Here is a 20,580-nt window from a genome sequence, read left to right on the forward strand (position 1 = left end):
CAGTGGAAGATGGCCCAGGTCCTTGGGCCCCTGCACACAGGTGGGAGACCCGGAAAGACTTCCAGGCTCCTGCCTTCGGCCTGGCCTAACCGTGGCTATTGTGGCCATTTGAGGGAGTGAACCAGTGGATGGAATATCCCTCTTTAACTCTGCCTTTCAAACAAATAAATCTTTAAAACAAACAGAAAATAAAAGTCCTCACGATTCGATCAGTTTGGCTTGCACAACTCAGTCAATCTAATTAAAAATAGGACTCTAACCCCTGACTTTATAGAATACAGAAACCAGAGCAAGATCAAATTTGACTCACAGAGACAAAAAACCAGTTTATTCTCCATATTTTAATAACCAGTGGTGCTCTCTCCCTTAATGTGATCATCTGCAAACTCACAGAGAAATGTCCACAACCAGATACATACCCTTGCCGGTGACGGGCTTGGTGTTGGGCTCTTAGCCTTTTTGACCGGTACCGCTGGTGACCAGTTTGTAGAGGGCGACTGAGACTGGACAGGGGACGGAGGTGCTGGAGGTTTTTTAGCTGCTGGCTCAGGAGATCCAGACACAGATCGGGAGGATGAGACCCTCCTTACAGACTGTGGGCTTGGAGAGGCAGTCCTAGACAGAGGGGAAAAAAAGCATTTAGCATCAAGGACAGACATCGCTTCCTAAGAAAAAATAACCGATGACAACGCACAGCAGGTCACAGCCTTTCCGCCATTTCACAGCACTCGGTTTGCTAGCTGCTTCTGCTAACGAACTTTACAGCACCGAGTCCCCCACAGCACTGTCCAGTGACACTGCTAGTGTGACCCAGCAAGATCAACTCCTTCCCTTCGGTTATCAGACTGTTCGTGCAGTCTCCCACACAGCAATGACCCTGGGAGCACACTCCCCAAACCGTTACCACTAAGAACCTAAAAAATTCTATGGCACTTAAGTTTACGCCATTGGGAACTATCCTGAAAATGGAAAAGGATCTGTGAATAACACTTAAAATCCGCCTTTAAAGTTTGTATTCACAGCTTATTCCTTCCCGTATTTTCTGTGTAAAACACAAAAATAAAAAAATACCCCAGAGGGCTGGGGGCGGTGGGAAGCTTCCAACCATGACAAGATTAACAAATATCCCTAAGCAAGAAGCATCAAATGTTTTTACTTTTTTGTCTTTTTAGGCTCCGGAGTCCGGGAGACTCTCCTAATGGGCCTAGTACTTGGAGATGGAGACTGCCTTCTTTGGGGTGAGGACGACGGTGCTCTCCGCGCGGGTGGAGGGCTGGAGGAGGTCTGAGGAACTCGAGGCCGAGGGGAAGGCGAGTGCCGCTTGTTTGGCTGTGGCGAGCGGGCTTCCCGGGCGGAGCGGCTTGGCGAAGAGCCTTTCCTATGCTTGGATGACAACGAAGGCGAGCGTCTCTTGGTGACCGGCGAGCTTCTCGGTTTGGGAGGTGGAGAATGCGAGACTCGCCGCTTTGGTGGTGGAGATGGCGACGCCCTCCGTTTTGGAGGGGGAGGAGGAGAAGCCGTCCTTCTCTTGGGAGGTGGAGAAGGGGTGTATCTCCTCTGTATGGGAGGGGAGTACCTCCGAGGGGAAGGCGAGCGCCGGCGTGGCGGTGGAGAAGGAGTCCTAGGACAAACACAGATCAGCTCAGCTGGAAGGCCCAACAGACCGTCCGGCAATTGAATAAAAAAAAAGAAAAAAGAAAAAGCCAGCAGCTATGGCCATTCTGTAATTAGCCCTAGGCAAAGGGGTACATTTGTAAGTGGACACACTAGCCCTTTACTCTCATTTAAAGTAAAAAGCAACAAAAAAACTACTAATAAGATTTCTACTTATTTCAGACTACAAAACAGAACATTCTGATTAATGGAGAAACTTGCTATTTTAAGAATTTAAATGGAACACAACCTGTACAGAATCAGCTCAGAGGTTTGCAGGAAGAGAACACCATGGCTGCAGCCCCAGACCACTTGCGAAGAGCCTGCTCCTAGTGCCAGGCAGCAGGCATCTCCGCCAAAGTCCAGGGCTTCTCCTCCATGTGTAACCCAACACAACTGCCACTTGCTTCTTTGGAATTAAGACTCCAATATAACTTTTTTTTTAAAAAAAAGATTCATTTATTTGAAAGTCAGAGTTACACAGAGAGAGGAGAGGCAGAGAGAGAGGTCTTCCATCCGATGGTTCACTCCCCATCTGGCTGCAACGGGCAGAGCTGTGCCTTCCAATGCCAGAAGCCAGGAGACTCTTCCGGGTTCCCGTGCAGGTGCCAGGACCCAAGGACTTGGGCCATTTTCCACTGCTCCCCAGGCTACAGCAGAGAGCTGGATTGGAAGTGGGGCAGCCAGGTTGAACTGACACCCACATGGGATGCTGGAGCTTCAGGCCAGGGCTTTAACCCGCTGCGCCACAGTGCCGGCCCCTCCAATGTAACTTTTAAGCCCAAGTGTCCAAGCTGCTCTTTCTTCAGATTTTGAACTCAAATTCCTGCTTAAGAGGCACTTTACAATAAGCCTTTTGGGGCCAATGTGGTAGGCTACACTTCCACTGTTGCATCTGGGCATAATTTAATAACTCTGAACCTCCATTTCCTCACCTGAAAAACGAGACCACCACTTGCAAAGCAAGGTCACTCTGGTGACGACAGCTGAGTACAGAGTGGAGGCAGTCACGACACTGCTTAGCAATGTAGCTGAGAAAGGTCATTAAAACATCTTTGAGGCCGGCTCCGCGGCTCACCTGCGGCGCCGGCACACCAGGTTCTAGTCCCAGTCGGGGCGCCGGATTCTGTCCTGGTTGCCCCTCTTCCAGGCCAGCTCTCTGCTGTGGCCAGGGAGTGCAGTGGAGGATGGCCCAAGTGCTTGGGCCCTGCACCCGCATAGGAGACCAAGAGAAGCACTTGGCTCCTGCCTTTGGATCAGCGCAGCGTGCCGGCCGTGGCGGCCATTGGAGGGTGAACCAATGGTAAAGGAAGACCTTTCTGTCTCTCTCTGTTCACGCTGTCCAAAAAAAAAAGAACCATCTTTGAGGGGAGGGAGGTATTCTGGCACAAGTTAACCCACTGCTTGGGCATGCATCCCATACTGGAGTGCTGACTGCAGTCCCCACTACTCTGCATCCAATTCAGTGCCCTAATGTATCTGGGAGGCAGGGGAAGATGGCTCAAGCACTGGACTTCATTCATCTGGGAGACCCAGGTAGAGTTCCCAACTCCTGGTTTCAGCCTGGCTGTTCCGGCCATTTGGGAAGTAAACCAGTGGATGGAAGATCTCTGTCATGCTGCCTTTCAAATAAATAAATAAAACTTAAAAAACAAACCAAACAAATCACACCCCTGCCCCAAACCCACATTTTCCCCTTTTATTTTAAAATAATTTTAGGGGCTGGCGCTGTGGCATAGTGGGCAAAGCTGCTGCCTGAAGTGCTGGCATCCCCCATGGGCGCTGGTTCAAGATCCAACTGTTCCACTTCCAATCCAGTTCCCTGCTATGGTGGGGGCGGGGGATGTGGGGAGGCAGTGGAAAATGGCCCAAGTGCTTGGGCCCCTGCACTTGCATGAGAGACCCAGAGGAGGCTCCTGGCTCCAGATTTGCACAGCTCCAGCCATTTTTGGCCATCTCGGGGCGGGGGGGGGGGGGGGGGAGGTATGGATAACCAGTGTATGGAGGAGCTCTGCTTCTTCCTCTCTCTAAATATTTCACGTAAAAAAATAAAAAATTTAAAAAATAATAATAATTTTAGACTTACAGAAGAGCTACAAAATTAGTGGAGATGTGCAACTCAGTCATGTGAATCTATCACTACACAAAGCCATCAAAAACTATCAAATTAACCTCAGCACTTAGCATTAACTGAAACACCAGCACCACCACCCCGTTTTCCCATACTGAATGTCCTCCTCCTGTCCCAGCATCCTGGGTCCCCACAGTCCCCACGGATCTGCAACCACTCCTCAATCCTGCTTTCCTGATCGACACTGAAGTGATGGTCAGTCACTTCACAGAATGACTCTGAGTTTGTCTTATATTTTCTAATAGGCAGACTGTTTACAATATGTGAACATATTACAGAGGTATCCAGGAAGTACATGGCCATTATAGAGCCTTTCAAAAAGTTCATAATTAAAGTTTATTTTGGTGCAAAACAAATTTTTAATTTACCATAACACACATTAAGACTTCTTGAACATGTTAACTGGACACAGACTTTGATTACTTAAAGCTTCTTGAATGTGATAGTGCTTTTTCTTTGTTACCACCAGAGTATGAGCACATTTACTTAACATTTTTACTGCTACATGAGTCACATAAAATGAGTCCTATAAAATTCACCAATTTTAAAAGCACACAGTTCAACAGTTTTAGTCCATTCATACGGCTGTGTAAACATCAACCTCTCCCCACCCGAACCCAGGTACCACTAACCTGTCTTTCTCTATAGATTTGTGTGCTCTGAACTTTTCATATTAACTGAGTTCTTTAATGCTAGCTGAGCAATGCTGCTTTACTAAGTTATCTCACTCACACAGACTGAGCTCCGCTAACTAACTGAGCATATGGGACACAGTACCTTCGTCGGGGCGGTGGTGTAGGAGACCTGCGCCGTCGCGGAGGAGGAGCGGGAGAAGGAGAGCGCCGCCTTCTGGTGGGTGGTGGTGAGGGACTTCTCCTCCGTCTACCACTAAACGGAACATGAAAGAGTTGACTGAGTCAGTGGCATTGGTAATAGAAGACCCAGAAGACATCCTTTCAGTCATTAACCCAAAGGGCAGCAATAGTTACTACCTGTTTCAGAGATGTTTTTCAAACTACAGGTCAAGACCGTTAGTGAAGACGCTGGGTAGGAACTAGTATTAAATACTAACAAAAATAAGAAATTAAGAGTCTTACTTGTGGCTGAGAGAGGCACACCATTGTATGCTTGTTTTAGCACCTATCATGTGCCCTAGGTCATGATATAAAACACTCTGAATAACACAGGATGCTAAGTTTGAAAACACTGCCTGACAGCAGAAGCAACTGGGAAGAGAATCAGATACCACCCAGCAGCTGGGCTAAGGCGCAGTGAGCTGTGCTGACTCCTTGTTAGCAAGACTGCACTGGAGTCTGCTACAGAGATCTGAATGTCTGCTAGTCACTGTGGCTTATGACTCCCCTCTTGTGTCACTGCTCTAAATTCTGAATTTTCTAAGATTATCTAGATGACCAATCAAACTTGGCTAAGCACTAAAGTTATCCTGAGAGCAATGTGGTCAAAATACAATTAAGAACCATAAAACCTTAATTCTGAACAGTTGCACACTTAACCAACACAAAAAGCACACCTGAGAAGTACAAGTCAGACTCGTCAGTCAGCCAGACTGACAGCAAACTCACAACAGAATTATTATTATTATATGACAGGCAGAGTTAGAGAGAGAGAGAGAGAGAGAAAGGTCTTCCTTTCATTGGTTCACCCCCCAAATGGCAGCCGCATCACGCTGATCCAAAGGCAGGAGCCAGGTGCTTCTCCTGGTCTCCTATGCGGGTGCAGGGCCCAAGGACTTGGGCCATCCTCCACTGCATTCCCTGGCCACAGCAGAGAGCTGGCCTGGAAGAGGAGCAACCGAGACAGAATCCGGCTCCCTGACCAGGACTAGAACCCAGGGTGCCGGTGCCGCAGGTGGATTAGCCTAGTGAGCCGCGGCGCTGGTCCACAACAAAATTATTAAAATATATGCCAACCCAGTTTGCCACCTTTTAAGTTTATATAAACAAAATAGTCAAATAAAGGAACTGGTTTTCAGTTTTTAGCCTAGGACAGGATTGATGCTTCCTGTCAATCTGGTATTATTTTCTCAAGATGAGTACGTCTTGTTCCCCTGAACTAAGCAAAGTTCTGTTAACTACACAAAAGATAATCCTGAAATGCCTTTCATGTGTTAATTCCTGAGACTATTTCTCTTCCAAGTGTGATACTGAAGCACAATTCCAAATCAGTCTTCCTCCATCTCTAAATCCGAAACATCTGATGGCATTAAGTCACTAGTACAACTTGAGACTTTTTTAAAATAAGGAGCAGACACCCTGAAGCAGGTAATGCACATTATTAGTGCTGGCTTCGCCACTGGGAGAAGAGAAGGAATCGTACCACCAATCTAACTCTGAAGCATTTCATACAAATCAGAGGTCACTACACTTTAGCATCCAGATTTATCGTTTGTAGGTTTTTACTTTTTATTGTATTATAAAGAAAGTTTCCTCTACGGTGCCAATATCCTGCTTTGCTCTACCACAAACACTGCCAATGGTTTCCAAAAAGCCTTTCCAAGAAAACACTCTTAATAAAAACTGAGCCATTAAAGAACAACAGGACAGCTTCAGCAAGGCCAAATACTTAGAAACTTCATGGCAGCGAAACTCCCCTCCTTTCCCCCACCCCAGCCCTGCTCTGCTCCCCTAGCAGAAAACTGGTTAAGACACTCTCGGATGATTTCAGCGATATGGGTCCAAGACTCAGTCTTGTCACCATATGATCCTCAGAAACTCATTTTACCTCCTGGACCTCTGACTGCTCACATAAGAGAAGGGCTTGCATTAGGGTTCTATGTGCCACTTGTCTCTACAACGCTCTTCTTTTATGGTTATGTGGACACGTAATGGTCAGAAGGTTTCAGTAAGATAAGCAACCACCTCTCCATTACTGCAAAGACTGAGCAGTGCCAAAGCCTTCATTCTCCACACTGTATTTCTTAAGAACTTTTTCTTGTCCCCTCACTCAAGTCACCACGAATCTAAGGAACACATACTATCCTTTCAGAAAAATGTTCGTATGTGAACATCTCAACAATCTCCCTATCAGTCATCTGACGTGTAAGAAAAACAGCTCCAACAACTTGGGAACTTCTCCACAGCCATGATGCGTCTAAGAATGGGATAAGGTCAGCAAACAGGAAACCAAGCTGCTACAAGTTCCAATATGGAGCCCTCGTTCACAAAGTTGTGTCTAACCAACCTTTTGGTCACTGGCGACTGCCATCGCTTTCCCATCTGCATCCTGAGAGCAGTGGAGAAAAACAAATGTCAAGAATTTCATTCACTAAAGTATTCATTTTGATGGAGTTAAATATCACTGCTGAAGAGTTTCTAAAGTGTTCAAAGACATTCAGGAGCTAACGCTGTGAGTTACCAGTTTATTCTTTTAGTCATGCACACAGATGACAGGGTGGTTTGAAACTTACCCAGTACTCGTTAAATACTAAAAACAATCCACAAAGCAAGAAACAAAAACATATCCCTCCCACACCAAACTACATCCAACCCATCTTCTCCAAGTGCAGACATGAAGGTGATAACCAGCTTCTAACATAACCCAAGGTTTCATCAAGTATATAAAGCACCCATGAAGACCACTGAAGAAAAAACGTTACCGAGGGGAAGTCTCTTTCTGGCGCTTTCGTGGTGAGGGAGAGGCACTCCTGGAAGGGGAATGTCTCCGCCGCCTGCCTACCTCACCATTCTTCACGTGGGATCTTTTGGGTCGCTCATCTTCTGAGGACGAAGAGGAGCCAGAGTCTGTAATTATAAAGAAAAAACTACATTAGGCCTGGGCTTTCAAGAAGCTGTCCAGATGTTCTGAATCAAAGTGGATGGGGCATATACGTAAGCCGGCACACCAGCTGTCAGTTCTGCTTGGAAGCAGTGTCAACTTACGATCGATGATATAAAAGCCAAGTGGGTATAAATAATAACCATTTTATGGAAGATAAATAATTTCCACGCTCCAATCCAACAAGACGGACCAAGTATCTCAAGAAGTCCGTTCATTTTCCAAATAGATAGTGAAGCTTAAAATCCATCTCAGGAATTATTTGATTCTTGTGATTCTAAGTACTTTGCCACTGTGGGATTGCTTGGTTTCCATTTTTTAAATGAAAAGCAAAAGTAGGGGCTGGAGTTGTGACGCAGTGGTCAGCATCCCACTTTGGGGTCCTGGCTGCTCTGCTTCCCATCCAGCTTCCGGCTAATGCACTGGGAAAGCAGCAGAAAATGGCTCAAGTATTTGGACTCCTGCCACCCACATGGGAGACCCAGATGGCGTTTCAGGCTCCTGGTTTCAGCCTGGCTCGGACCCAGTGGTTGTGGCCATTTGGGGAGTGAACTAACTAATAGATGCAAGACACCACCCCCCACCACTCTTTCAAATACATAAAGTAAAATCTTTTAAAAAAAGCAGTAGTGTCTAGATTTAGTGATATCAAAGTCAGCACATAAGATTAGTATGGTTTAAAACTAGGTTTCTGTGTACAAACTAATGAAACAATCCTAGTTCTGATTATTGAGATTATCTGCATAAACCCAGAAACCACCTAAGAACCAAATAGACAGCTAGTTCAATACACTATGATATATTCTTATAATAAAAAGAAAAGGTGTTCTTGATACATTAAGCTCTAAAAGAGAAGGCAACATGACCTACAGCTTGAACTTGGTTGTATGCCTCCCCCTCCCCAATACCTACACATGCACAGAAAACTTCTGAATAAAAGGGACGGGGCTGGCGCTGTGGCATAGCAGGTAAAGCCACTGCCTGCAGTGCCGGCATCCAATACTGGCACCAGTTCAAGTCCCGGTTGCTACACTTCCAATCCAGCTCTCTGCTATGGCCTGGGAAAGCAGTAGAAGATGGCCCAAGTCCTTGGGCCCCTACACCCACGTGGGAGAGCAGGAAGCAACTCCTGGCTCCTGGCTCCAGATTGGCAGAGCTCTCGCTGCTGTGGCCATCTGGGGAGTGAATTAGTGTATGGAAGATCCCCCCACCCCACCTCTTCTCTGTGACTGCCTTTCAAATAAATAAATAAATATGTACATCTTAAAAGAAAAAAAAGGGTTAAGATGGGGGATTTAGAAAAGAACTATATTTTTTATATCAACTTTCCTTTTTATTAATATACTCATTAAAACTTAAAGAAAGGATCTGAAACAAAAGAAAAATGATAATAAATAATCTTGCCTGCTGCCAAGGTTTCTATGCCAGCAGATGCATCACTTCTCTTAAGCAGGTTCACTCACTACACACCTTAAGTACAGGCTGAATATCCCTTATCCCAAATGCTTGGGATCAGAAGTATATTAACATTTGCAATTTTTTAGATTTGGAAATATTTATATACACATAATGAGGTATCTTGGGGATGGACAAAATTCTAAAATAAAAGAAAAATCCATTTATGTATCACAGATACCTTACAAACACAGCCCAAGGGTACCTTTACTCAATTAGTGGGCCTGGATTTTGATTGTGAACCAGCAAATGTGGTCAGATGTAGAATCTTCAACCTGTGGCATTACTGTCAGCAGTCAGGAGGTTTCAGAGTGTGGATTTAAATTTAAATAAATTAGGAAGTACAGACAAAAGAAGTACATCCATACCAGATGAAGACTGCTGGTTCTGTCGTCTGTACTGGCGTCTCTGCTGCACAGAATCTGCTGCAGCCATTTTGCCACCTTTGTCTTCTTCTGAAAGACAGATGCGTTTAGAAAGTGCTTCTTTAGTTCTGCAGATGGGAAGGCTGATGTATTCGCACAGAACAATATCCCGAACCTTTATTTGGTTGGGTCAGGTAATACAACTACTATAATTTTTATAGACAAAGAGCTATTGCTTCTCGGCCTTTTGGCTAAGATCAAGTGTAGACAAAGAGCTTACAGTGCCAATTCAAAGGATGAAGTAAACTAACTTAGCCATTTCTTCCAGGGCAGGTTAGGTGTCAAGCATTTCATAAACATTATTTCAGCTAATTGTCAAAAATCCTACTAACCAAATTTCAGAGATGAATGACTCAGATGAAATAAGTTCATTAAAACAAACAAAAAGCAGTTAAATGCTGAGGCTGGGATTCCAATCAGGTCTGTCTGCCTTTGGAATTTAGTTCTTACCCACTAAGCAGTATCCTACCTAATTCATCTTCAACCAGAGGTTGACCGAATGTGTAAAACCAAAGGCAGTTCTTAAAAACCAAAACCAAAACTTACCTGATTCAGATAATTCTACTTTTCTAGGTTTCGGTGCTGGTGAAGGGGATTCTCTTTTCTCAGTACCTTTATGCTTTGTCACTAAAAAAGAGCAAGGGGAGAAAAATTTAGATTAAAAATAAAAAAGAGGCACACAAGATGCCTTTTTAGGAGTAAAATTCTCAAAAAAAGATGCACTAAAAGTCTGCTTCCTTTAAGACCTTACCATCATTTTCACTTGGTGAAAAGCCTCAAAAATTCTATTGATTTCAAAATCTTGAGATTCTCACAAGACAATCAATAGTGAAAGACACCTTGGGAGATGCAGCCGTATGCTAGACGGAACAGCTCAGGAAGCCTGTGTGCTGCCTGACCCTCACAACCTAAAACACAGGCGACTCAACTGCAAAGACCTCAACAAGAGCGCTTGTGAGCAACCATGACAGGAGCGTCCAGAAAACCGAGAGAACACATAATCGAGAAATAAGATCGATGAAGCTTTCTCAAACAAAGTATTTGGTCTGGAAAACAGGAATGACTGGTCATTCATTTAATCTGTGAAAAAGTAACCTTCACATTAAATGCTAAGATCTCTGGATCCCTTCCAGAGTGCTAAAAAAAAAAAAAAAAAAAAAAGAAAGAAAAGAAAAGAAAAAGAAAAAGAAAAAGTAAAAGTGAGCTCTATTGCTAAGATAGCAAGGGAGGTAGGTGTCTTATGAATTATCCAATGATCTTTCTTCTTACTGACTGTGTGATAAAGTATTATGGTGACCTTTTGCAAGCTTGCTGTATTACATGTACTGCTTAAGCACTGCTGCTAGTCTCAGCCTCCCACGTCCCCATCCCATTCACAGGAGGCAGATCTGAGACTGTAACTTCACCACAGCCACGTCAACAAGCTAGGATCTGAACCAAGACTCCTTGCAGGGCCTATGTCTTGATTCCCAACAACTACCATCTTCTTAGAATATCCATCCACTGCTGCAACCAAAATCCTAAGTATATGCAAGCACACAGATAGAAGCATTCACCTTACCATGAATTCATCTAAAAAACTACTTGAGATTGTCCCTCTAAAGGACAGTTTCTGTAGACAATGTGACCCCCTGCGATCTGTACACCTGTTTGAGTGATTAATGCAAATACCCTGGGATCCTTGATCTTGAATGCATACATTTAACATTCATAGTTAGAATTCTGTTAAGGGTTTATTCCAAGGGGCAGTAAATTTAGAGAACTAGTTGATAAACACAGCAAACTTTGCTAAAATAATTAAACCAGAGAACTGACCACTATACTTCTTCAATGACCAAAATTTTATTAACGATTCTACCTAAGAAGCCATTTGGACAAATCAGTGGATTGGCAGAAGAATGGTTACTAAGTATCTAATTATTGCTAACATAAATTATGGGAGGCAGTGGGGAATAGCAGAAGTATATTTAAAACTTTTTTTTTTTTTTTTGATAGGCAGAGTGGACAGTGAGAGAGTGAGAGTGAGAGTGAGAGTGAGAGTGAGAGAGAGAGAGAGAGAAAGGTCTTCCTTTGCTGTTGGTTCACCCTCCAATGGCCGCCGCAGCCGGCACACCGCGCTGATCAGATGGCAGGAGCCAGGTGCTTTTTCCTGGTCTCCCATGGGGTGCAGGGCCATCCTCCTCTGCACTCCCTGGCCACAGCAGAGAGCTGGCCTGGAAGAGGGGCAACCGGGACAGAATCCGGCGCCCCGACCGGGACTAGAACCTGGTGTGCCGGCGCCGCTTGGTGGAGGATTAGCCTAGTGAGCCGCGGCACCGGCCGCTATTTAAAACTTTTTTAACAACACCCAAGAAATAAAATAAAGATGTATTTTCCTGTAAGACACGGTAAAAATGTGGTTATGCTCAAGGTAGTTGGCAAATAACCACTTAGTAAATAATAGAGTTCGGCTGTAATCTTTACATTTTTTTCCCAAAGGAAACACACAAATGGAACTTAATCATTCATGAATGACTTAGCTAAAATAGACTTTAATTATTAATACAAATTATACAACCAGACAAGTATCTACTATAAACTGCTACTCTAATTTATGACTGAAATCACAGCATTAACATTATGACATTTCATGTTTGTTTGTTCTTCTAAATGAGATTTTGTACCATTTTTTTAAGTGTTTTCAGTGTTCAAGGGGCAAAATCATTCTAACACTGAATCTGAAATCTAAGAAGGCAACTCTAAAATCAACAGAGAACAATTTATACAAATTGAGCTAAATAAACTCAAAATTACCACTATTACCCACCTCAAGTACAGATCCTGTCACACCTTCAAGGGCTATGCCCTTGATTTCAAAACACACTAATATAATTCCAGTTTAAACATGTTGATGATTCCAATGTTTTCCTAAGGCCAAATAATTTACCCTTAAGTTCTTAAAAAAAAGTTTCCTCCTTCCTTTCCTTTCAACGGCCTACTATCAACAGCAGAGCCCCAAAGCTGGCATTAGTGGCTACTACAGGAAATATACATGTGACATCTATCTGTTACATTTCAGAGGTGTCACTGCTCTTCTGAGCCTGAGCCCCCACGGAGCAGTTTTGGACACCATGGTACCAGGCACAGAACTTAGAGGATTTTACCCTATTCTCCACCTCCCTCCTTCAGCAATCAGAGGCATTGTGGGCAAGAAAATTGGGCCAAGTACACATTTAATTATGAATGAGAAACATTACATTCTACTACTTCTGGGTCGTTAGGTTTAACCCAAGAACCTGTTTCTTAATGCCGATCACTAAGGTCTTTTGTAGCTCGGAAATTTCATCAGCAGGTCAGGATCATTTTAGCACACCGTGGGCGGTTTTTACTAAATATCTCAGACTAGTATTCAGCTTCAGGGCATAGAAGGCAGCCTCTGACGAGTGTTCACCACACAGCGCATCTTCGCTGGGCTTTGTTTGGACAGGAAAACCCCACGATTTTTTTGTTTATGTACATATCCACTGTGTCTTGTTTGCAAAAAGCAAATACCAAGACATTAAGAGGACAGCACCAGTGCAGACATTTTTAAAGGTTCTCAACAGTCATCCTCATGCTTCTTTTAACAAGGACCCAGTCCTTATGCGCAGGTACTTTTGTAACTCTTCAGCTATATGATGAAAAAGAAAACTCGTAACTTGTTTTTGCCACATAACAAGGGGACTATTTATATTTTTTCCCTGAAGAGCTTTCGATAAAGGAAAAGAAATATTCCCAAGTGCAAATTTCACAGGAAAAGATAGAACATGTTAGAGCAACAGGAATCAGGTCTGGACAGTGACTGGAAACCATGGATGGACTGAAATCTCCCCCAATCTTGAACAAAAAGTAACACAGCATAGAAAGTTATAAAAACACTGACCTGAGGTGCCCCTACCATATGTAAATTAAGTTAGAACCTAAGAGTTAAAGATTTCTCTAGTCGTATCCAGCTGTCAAGAGTCAACAGAAAACTGACATCTTACTTAACTATGCATCACCAAATCAGCCTAAATGATAAAAGTCAGAAAATACTCCACACATTAAAGATTAAAAACACTTAAATACAGTGAAGGGGCTGGCGCTGTGGTATACTGGGTAAAGCCAGTCTATGCTGCAGTGCCAGCATCTCATATGGGTGCTGGTTTTAATTCCGGCTGCTCCACTTCCAATCCAGCTCTCTGCTGTGGCCTGGGAAAGCAGTGGAAGAAGGCCCAAGCCCTGCACCCACTGTGCCTTAAAATTCAGTAGCTCCACCAGCTTCTGACATTCTCTCCAGCTTTCCTCCTAGTCACCCTTCAGGGTGTCTGCATTACTCCAGCCCTCAGAGCCAACGCTTTATGTAAACAGATCCTACAGCTTTTCTCCACATGTACCTCACACTAAAAGACCAAACCCCAAAGCCCACAAGTTTCACTCAGACTAACAAAGCAGTCTACTTGCCTGGCAGGATCACAGATCATAAATTCCTCAAAAATCAATCTGTAGGGTAAAGCAAGGACAAGACTCGGAAGAACCCTGCCTAAAACCTGAATTAAAACACAAACCAGCTTTTAAGAGGACACCATGTCCTCTCTTTGGGGACACAATGTGGCCAAGAAAGAATAAAAAGAGAATTATGCAGTCCTCAAATAGGAGAAAAAAAATCTTCAGGGGGAAAAATAGTTAGCTGGCCTCGTAGTCACAAAATGCAAACTTCTCACAAAAACACAAACTTCAATAAGTTACCCTAACTCAAACAGCCCACGGCAGGCAATGTGTTCACCTGCTCAATGCTTGTACAGGTAAATTCCACCCCAAGAATATAAAGCAGGAAAGAAAAGGCAAGCCTCGTAGCACATTTACAAAGAACATCAGCCACATACAGGTATCATCCAGTTACCTCTGAGGCTGAGCAGACAAACCCAACATGATGCTTTTATGTGACGGATTTTTACCTTTACCTGAAGTTCTCCCTGGAGACACAGAAACACGGCTTTTTCTAGTACGGTTTGACTGCTGGGGTGTTGGGGAATGGCGAGTTTTTGGTGGTGGAGTTGCTGGAGGGGATGGCCTGTGCCTTCGCCTTGGAGGACTCGCGGAAGGAGATAGCCTGCGAGTTTTTCGAGGGGGACTGGATGTCCTCTTAGGAGGTTTCTTTGGCGGCGACCGGGAACGAGATGAAGAGGATGATGAGCTACTTCCAGACAAGGATGCTGATGAACGTCGTCTTCTGCAGAACAAAATATTTGTATTTACTGACCCCCATATTTACCTAAAACACCAAAAAACTTCACAGGTATGTACAATTTACATAAAAACAAAACTATTTTTATCCAACTTTTGAGTTTATGTAGCTAAGTACATAGTGAGCCCCCCCAAAAAAAAGAAAAAAAGGGAAACAAAACTAAAACCTAGGACAGGAAACAGCTAGTTCTGAGACTACATAAATGTTTGTTTCTTTCCAGTAACAAAATTTGTAAAATTGAGTGCTGAAATACAATAATGAACCAATCTCTTTCTTCCTTAGGAATTATATTGGTTTTTTGGAGTTTGCATACAAAATTTGGGCGGAAAAATATTTTTCCATGTAATAACACAAAGTCAAGCAACTTTTAGGTTGCATTAAAAAAAAATATGTGCAAGACTTAGGAATTCATTTAGCTACATAAACTTAGAAGCAGGGGCCTCTCGAATTCTGCGGCAAAATTGGTGGTAAGTTCTGTTGCAGTTATGTGTACCTGCAGAATTCACCTTTGGCAGAAGAGTTCCTGAGAACCTGAAAAAAAGAAACCCTACCTTAAGTGTGAGATAAAAACTGGCTGAAAGGGAATCTTACACAATCTGCAAAATACTCTGACCACTATATGGCTTAGTAAGCACAACTAAAACATGCTGTTTGCAAAACTCCAATACAAGAAATAGCTGTTTCCACTAGTCTTGTACTACATGGGCACCAGCATTACTTTCCTAAGGAGAAATAATCAGTTTTGGAAAAGGGCAATGCCTGCAACTGACCTGACCGTTTACATTCCGGGCCTCCTCTATCAGTAGTAACACTAATCCTGTAACTTTTAATAGTGGTAATAGTTTGATAGACTTTGATAAGCCCTTGTCCCAAAAGAACTGTACTTTTAAAAAAGTGTTAGACTCTGAAAACATGACTATAGAAATTAAACTTTCTGGAGATCTGATATTTTCCCTATTCAATAATTATTTCCAAGTTGATTTGGCTCTGAAAAAAAAACACAAAAAGACTCAAACACAAAAATCCCATCCAAGGAATAATCCAAAGGTTAATCACCATAGTCCTTCCAAAAACAGGTGAATATTATTAAGATAGCACAAAACTCTGCTGCCAACGCATCAGGCCTCAACTTTGTGCAGATCTAGCCATAATCTTGTTAAGTGATATATTCAAGATTAACATTTTACCTTATGCTCATTCTAGAATGATTTAAGGGGGAAAAAAATGACCCACTGGTACTGGTAGGGTTCGATTTATGCCTGATCTCCTCAAAAATAACCATAAAGCAAAGTATTAATAATGGCATGAAATAGGATTTTAGAAACTTTGAATTTATTATTTATGTTAGAACTACTTATAAGCCTCATTACTTCTACAATGCAGAAAAAAAACCTTTAAAAAAAAAAAGTGCAATAGCAAATAGATTACTTTGATGCTTGTAAAAGTAGCTCACTAACTTTGTAATCTACATTTTAGAAGTCAGTGGCATGTTAACGCCGAAGGAAAGATAGCAAATTCCCTCGCTTGGCAGGATTTCATGGTGATGTCTTAAATGGTAAAACTTAACAGGAAGATGGTGATTTTTTTTTTCTTTAATTTTTCCAACACTGGAATAGACACTTTTCATAGCACAAACAGTAGCATTATACTTTAAATGAAACTGGCTCTTCAGAAGACATTATCTAATATAGTTGAATTCCTCCTGGGGGACACTAATATCAACTTTATCTTGAAATTACTCTTGCACAAGGAATCAATACAGGATACTTTGAAACAAAGTACAAAAAGAAACATCTCACCTTCGCACTGGAGATCTGCTCCTCCTGTGCCGTGGCGGAGGAGGCATTCGTCTTGGAGGAGTTCTTCTCCGAGGGGATGGGCGCCTCCTCGGGCTTGGCCGTCTTCTAGGAGAGTATGATCTGCCACACAAGTATGATCTCAGTAACTCAGGAGCCCGAATTCCAAGTTTTCTTAAATAGCCATCATTTAAAAAATTTAAAGGTCACAGTTTTCTATTCATGTAGATTTTTATGGTACATAGGAAGTGTATTCAAATTCGACATAAATCCAAAGAACATTTGTATTAAATGTTGTCTACTGTTTTGAAATTATCTGATTCCACCTGACAGAGTAACAGACAAAATCTAAGATCTATGCTGATCTTGAAGCCACAACTAACCTTGATCGGGATCTATGGCGCCGTCTAGGTCGAGTGTGAGAAGGAGAGCGAGACCGCGTCCGTGACCTTGATTTGGAACGTGACCGAGATCGTGCTCTGGTCTTCTCCTTTTCCTTTTTGGAATTTTTTTCTGGAGAAGGTTCTTTAGGTTCTGGTACAGGTTCAGGCTTGGGAACTTTCAGGATGTCACTGGAGAAACAAAAAATTATTATTATTCTACTCAGACTCCTAGCCATAATCCATAGATGTAATACAGTTTTTTGCTTATATAAACTTCTTAAACTCTATGCAAACACCATTCCGGTTCAGAAGTGGGGAACCTTTTATTTTGGCAAGGGCCATTTGAATATTTATAATTTATGGCCCATACAAAAATTATCAAGTTAAAAATTAGCCTGGGGACTGGCGCTGTAGCATATTGGGTAAAGCCGCTACCTGCATCCTATATGGCACCGGTTCAATCCCGGCTGCTCCCCTTCAATCCAGCTCTCTGCTACGGCCTGCAGAAGCAATAGAAGATGGCCCAAGTCTTTGGCCCCTGCACCCGCATGGGAGACCCAGAAGAAGCTCCTGGCTCCTGGCTTTGGATCGGCGCAGCTCTGACTGTTGCAGCCATTTGGGGAGTGAACCAGTGGATAGAAGCCCTTTCCCTCTGTCTTCTGTTTGTGGAATTCTCTCAAGTAAATAAATGTCTTTAAAAGACAAAATTAGCCTGCTATAGATTTATTGAATGTGGAGTCCTGCCTGCAGTTGCTCTGGCAGGACTGTGTAAGGTCTGTGAGCCAGATGTTCCCAACCTCTGCTCTAGCTCCAAAAGATACATACATTATCAGTGAAATCCAGTAACTACCTGGTAATTCTAAACACACACATAATTTTTAATGATTTATTTGAAAGGCAGAGTGGCAGAGAAAGGGAGAGACAGAGACAGAGACCTTCCACTCACTGTTCACTCCCCATGGGGAGGGACTGGGGCAGGATGAATCCTGGTCTCTCATCTGGATGGCAAGGACCTAAGTACTTGGGGAATTTTTCCACTGCTTCCCTAGATGCATCAGCAAGGACCTGGCCAGTGGCAGCTTAGCCTGCTGGGCAACACCAGTCCCGAGGTACGTTATTTTTTAAAGTGCAAAGTTTTCCTCAGATATTGAGAAAAAAAAAATCAAGCTACAGTACATATAATACGTCAAACAGTACAATAAACATATATAGTAGTGGTTATCTTTGGGGGGACATTCTTCAATCTCTTTTTCCATAAGCTAATTTTGGAAAAAAAAAAAAAAAAGTGTAAAATCTTAAATTCTGAGATGGCGCGAGCTTTATGCACTTGCCTAGTCGAAGTCGCCTCCTGCACTGAGGGTTCTTTGACCTTCACTGAAGGTTCTGGGAGCTCGGGAGTTCTTTCCTTCTTTTCTGGCGCGGGGGAAGGACTCCGGCTCTTGGTTCTGTGGCGGGGAGATCGAGAATGACTGCGCTTTCTCTCTCTCCTGACAGGGGAAGACCGTCTTCTAGGGGAAGGAGATCTGGATTTGCGTCTAGGACGAAAGCAATCTTTTCAGGTTTTTGAATAACTGGGGGGGGGCGGGGGGGGGAGGCAAGGGGAGTTACGGCACTGCTATTTCTATCTGAAGGGGTCCCCTACAGAAGACGCCCTGTAGCATGTACTTGGGGGAAAAGGCCAAGAGAAAACCAGAAAAGCAAGCAAATAAAGACAGCATTCACAAGTTATGCAGTTCTGAGAGAGGAAAGCACTGACTTGGGACTCCATACCCTGTTCTTAACCACACTCAGGGATCATTGGACAATGAACTTTTCGGAGAAAAACAGGTATGATAATTAAAACAGTACTATTCTCTTAACAATAACAGTCCCAACAAACCAAAGCTTTTAGATGCAGACAGATCACACTTTATCAGAAAGAAAGTCAGTTGCCAGAAAAATGACCATTCCTATCAAAGAACTGTTCCTCAGAGAAGAAAATATCAAACTCGCATGAAACAGCTCTATTTCTGGAAGAAGAGGCTCTTCTTCCTTTTCAACACTACTCTAACTTCAACATTTTTTTCTTATTCACATGGTGGAAAACAACACATCAGTTATCCTCTATGATGATTTGTGCTTTAATCTAGAAGCATGGTTTCCATAATAAGTTTTAGTATCAAATTTAAACGAAAGGGACAAAGAAATTACCTTTTCCCTTTACGAATTCCAGCAGAGATTTAGGCAAGAAATAAGCAGAGCCCTAAAAATGAAAAGCCTAACGGAATTCTCACCTTTTACCACAAATATAGTAGAGGCTGAGTCGTGGATTTTAAAATGTGAACCTAACAATAGTCTCATTGGAAGGAAGAAGAAAACAAATAAATGATCTGAAGTTTGGGTTCAGTACAACCATCTAAGGAAAGCAGAACAGGGAAGCAGGTAAGTATTACGTGAATGGCTTACAAGTACAGGCTCTAATTAAAGGAAATGGCAAGGAAACAGAATGAGCTGGAGTACATTAAGTAAGTGCTGTAGCACACTAACGCAACATGGAAGGAAAGTCTAGCGTTTGATTCAGGAATTAACAGCCGGATAATGCAATGAGATTTTAGAGACAATCTTAACGGTCAAATGATCTGTCTCAAACAAAAGATTTCTTTAGTCCAGAGGCAAGCCACAGCTCACCATGAAAACTGTACGATGGAAGACATTCCCTGAACAGTGAGTGCTGTTAGGCAGATGCCCCTTTAACTATGAAGCGTCTACAGAGACTTGAAAACACGAACATGCATCTCTAGGCTGTTACCTTCTCGGGCTTCGAGACCGTTCCCTTTTTTCTCTGCTGCTTTCTTTTTCTTCCTTATCCCTCTTATCTTTGTCTTCATCTTGCTTTTTCATAGATGCCAATTTTTCTTGCTCAATCTGCAAAGATCAGGTTTTCAAATAGACATAAATCAACATTTGGCAACACACAAACCGAAGACTTTTCCACATCTAATAACACCAGGGCACCATTACTATTTCATTAGTCTCTGCTTTTGAACAAGTGTGTTTTCTTCAACCACACCATAGGTACAGCTTTAAGACTGGCATTACAGTCCTTTGTTTACAAATTAAGAAATACCTTGCACCTTTTGCACTGTTATTTAAGTTCAAACTTCTCTTTAGCTGGATATACTTACATTAATTAAAAAAAAATCTACCAAATGACTAGAGTCTGGGTGGGGGACGGGTGGTGGGGCTAGTCCTGCAGCACAGCGGGTTGTGCCAGCATCCCATATATGGGCATCAGCTTGAGTCCCAGATCCTCTACTTTTGATCCAGCTCGCTGCTAATGTGCCTGGGAAAGCAGCAGAAGATGGCCCAAGTGCCAGGGTTCCTGCACCCACACAGGAGACCCAGAGGAAGCTCCTGGCTCCTGGCTTTGGCCTGGCCCAGCCCCTGCTGTTGCAGCCATCTGGGAAGTGAACCAGTGGATGAAAGGTCTAATTCTGACTTTCAAATACAATAAATCTTTAAAAGAAAAAAACTGAATGTTCAAATCTCTTACAGCTCAGCAACACAAAGCACTGATCCTAGGTGGGTCACACAAAACAGAAGTGGCTCCTGGCATCCTGGACACTACTCTCCCAAATCAAATCAAGGGTACAAAGCAAAGGTTCCATCACCTGTCTCTGTTTTATTTCTTCTTTCTTCAGTTCCAGGAAAGCAGAGG

At 43.0% G+C, this 20,580-nt stretch overlaps 1 protein-coding gene across 36 annotated transcripts in view; it reads right to left on the reverse strand.

Annotated features, from left to right (window-relative positions):
* Positions 1–20,580, reverse strand: part of SRRM1 (serine and arginine repetitive matrix 1) — a 28,814-nt gene that overhangs the window by 2,904 nt on the left and 5,330 nt on the right. For 6 of the 36 annotated variants that reach the window (XM_008265660.4, XM_070079073.1, XM_070079074.1 and 3 more), the window contains 13 exons: positions 20,534–20,580; positions 19,672–19,787; positions 18,215–18,418; positions 16,884–17,072; positions 16,504–16,623; positions 14,415–14,689; positions 10,006–10,086; positions 9,403–9,489; positions 7,401–7,545; positions 6,986–7,027; positions 4,562–4,672; positions 1,157–1,621; positions 420–615 (listed from right to left, as the gene is read on the reverse strand). The exon at positions 20,534–20,580 is cut by the window's right edge. In XM_008265660.4, coding sequence (XP_008263882.1) covers positions 420–615; positions 1,157–1,621; positions 4,562–4,672; positions 6,986–7,027; positions 7,401–7,545; positions 9,403–9,489; positions 10,006–10,086; positions 14,415–14,689; positions 16,504–16,623; positions 16,884–17,072; positions 18,215–18,418; positions 19,672–19,787; positions 20,534–20,580 — 2,078 coding nt within the window. The remainder of the gene's footprint in view (positions 1–419; positions 616–1,156; positions 1,622–4,561; positions 4,673–6,985; positions 7,028–7,400; positions 7,546–9,402; positions 9,490–10,005; positions 10,087–14,414; positions 14,690–16,503; positions 16,624–16,883; positions 17,073–18,214; positions 18,419–19,671; positions 19,788–20,533) is intronic. The other 30 variants (XM_008265663.4, XM_070079083.1, XM_070079084.1 and 27 more) reach the window with 17 other exon arrangements.

This window comes from Oryctolagus cuniculus, chromosome 7 (genome assembly GCF_964237555.1).
Source record: "Oryctolagus cuniculus chromosome 7, mOryCun1.1, whole genome shotgun sequence".
NCBI classification, from domain to species: Eukaryota; Metazoa; Chordata; class Mammalia; order Lagomorpha; family Leporidae; genus Oryctolagus; species Oryctolagus cuniculus.